At 27.2% G+C, this 1249-nt stretch overlaps 1 protein-coding gene across 1 annotated transcript in view; it reads left to right on the forward strand.

Moving 5' to 3' along the window:
• LOC106466269 (transmembrane 9 superfamily member 3-like) overlaps positions 1-1249 on the forward strand; it is a 30387-nt gene that overhangs the window by 24189 nt on the left and 4949 nt on the right. The window contains exon 12 of the mRNA XM_013926527.2: positions 493-576. Within this exon, the coding sequence (XP_013781981.1) occupies positions 493-576 (84 nt within the window). The remainder of the gene's footprint in view (positions 1-492; positions 577-1249) is intronic.

The following is a 1249-nucleotide window of genomic DNA, read 5'->3' on the forward strand; positions in this document are numbered from 1 at the left end:
TTTTTTTTTTTTTTTAATTAATAACTTTAACTTGGTCTTTCAACTTTGGTTGGCATACATACACTTTGTTTAATTGTAAATTTTTATTTGCAAATGTAAATTGGCTCCTAAGAGAAAGTGTGTTTGATCATGTTCCTATCATCAATATACATAGAGCAAGAAATATAAACTTTTTAGTATTAGTTTGACCTGTTTATGTCTAAAGTTGTTCTATGTAGTTCTTCTGTCAATAAAATATTTTTAAATTAGACATATAGAACTAAAATACTAAGAAACAAATTCAACCACATACATTTTTTTATTACAACTAAAAATTGGATGGGTCCTACACAAAGAATGTTGAGCATTCAATGTACAAACATCCTGTTTTTACAACTTGCTACATACAAGTCATCAGGATTTAAGTTGGTAATAACATAAAATGTGAAGTTAATTTTTCACAGCAGTATATTCTGAAATTTAAATGTTCTTTTTTTTTCTTCTCTCCCTTAGGCAGTGGGCTAGCTTCTTGTCAGGTGCTTCGACTGCAGGTTACGTGTACATCTATTCCTTATATTACTTCTTCTTTAAAACAAAGTATGTAGTCATTGATTTTTATTCCATACGTATGTTTAGTTTTGTTGCCTTGCAGTGTTTTGATTTTGATTGATGTTATGTTAATACACACACATATCACGTTTAAATTTCATATGTACTTCAAACATCACTACACTGCATCACTTACACTACATCATGATTTAAAAATACTAGAGAAATGTAAACAACATGACAGGATTTAACATTTTTTGAATCAAATGTTTATTTGGTGACCATTGGAAGACATTTTAAAGGTACACATAAAAATACAAAAGGATAAAAAATATAACTGTTACTACATTTGTCAGATATGAAATGTGAATTAAGATGTCAAAAAGAAACCGTTTTGGGACTTTATTTCTTAAAATGGTGTTTCCAAGCTTCAAAATCTACTCTAAACAGTTTTTTTTAATAAAAGACTACTTACTTGAGTAAAACAGTTTCAACTAAATAAAGTTGTTTTTTTTTTTAGTTTGCAATGTTTTTATCATCTTTAAAATTTACTGAAATGGAAAATATTCATAAAAGGTGACATTATAGCAGAATAATAACTGTTCCACAGTCATGCGAATCTCTCTGTATGGTATTAATGTAGTATTTTTTAGTTATTTGAATGTACATATAAAACCTAAAAAAAATATTTTGTTTCATATCCTCCACGTACAATATTTTT

The sequence above is a fragment of the Limulus polyphemus genome, unplaced genomic scaffold, assembly GCF_000517525.1.
Source record: "Limulus polyphemus unplaced genomic scaffold, Limulus_polyphemus-2.1.2 Scaffold2209, whole genome shotgun sequence".
Lineage (NCBI taxonomy): Eukaryota > Metazoa > Arthropoda > Merostomata > Xiphosura > Limulidae > Limulus > Limulus polyphemus.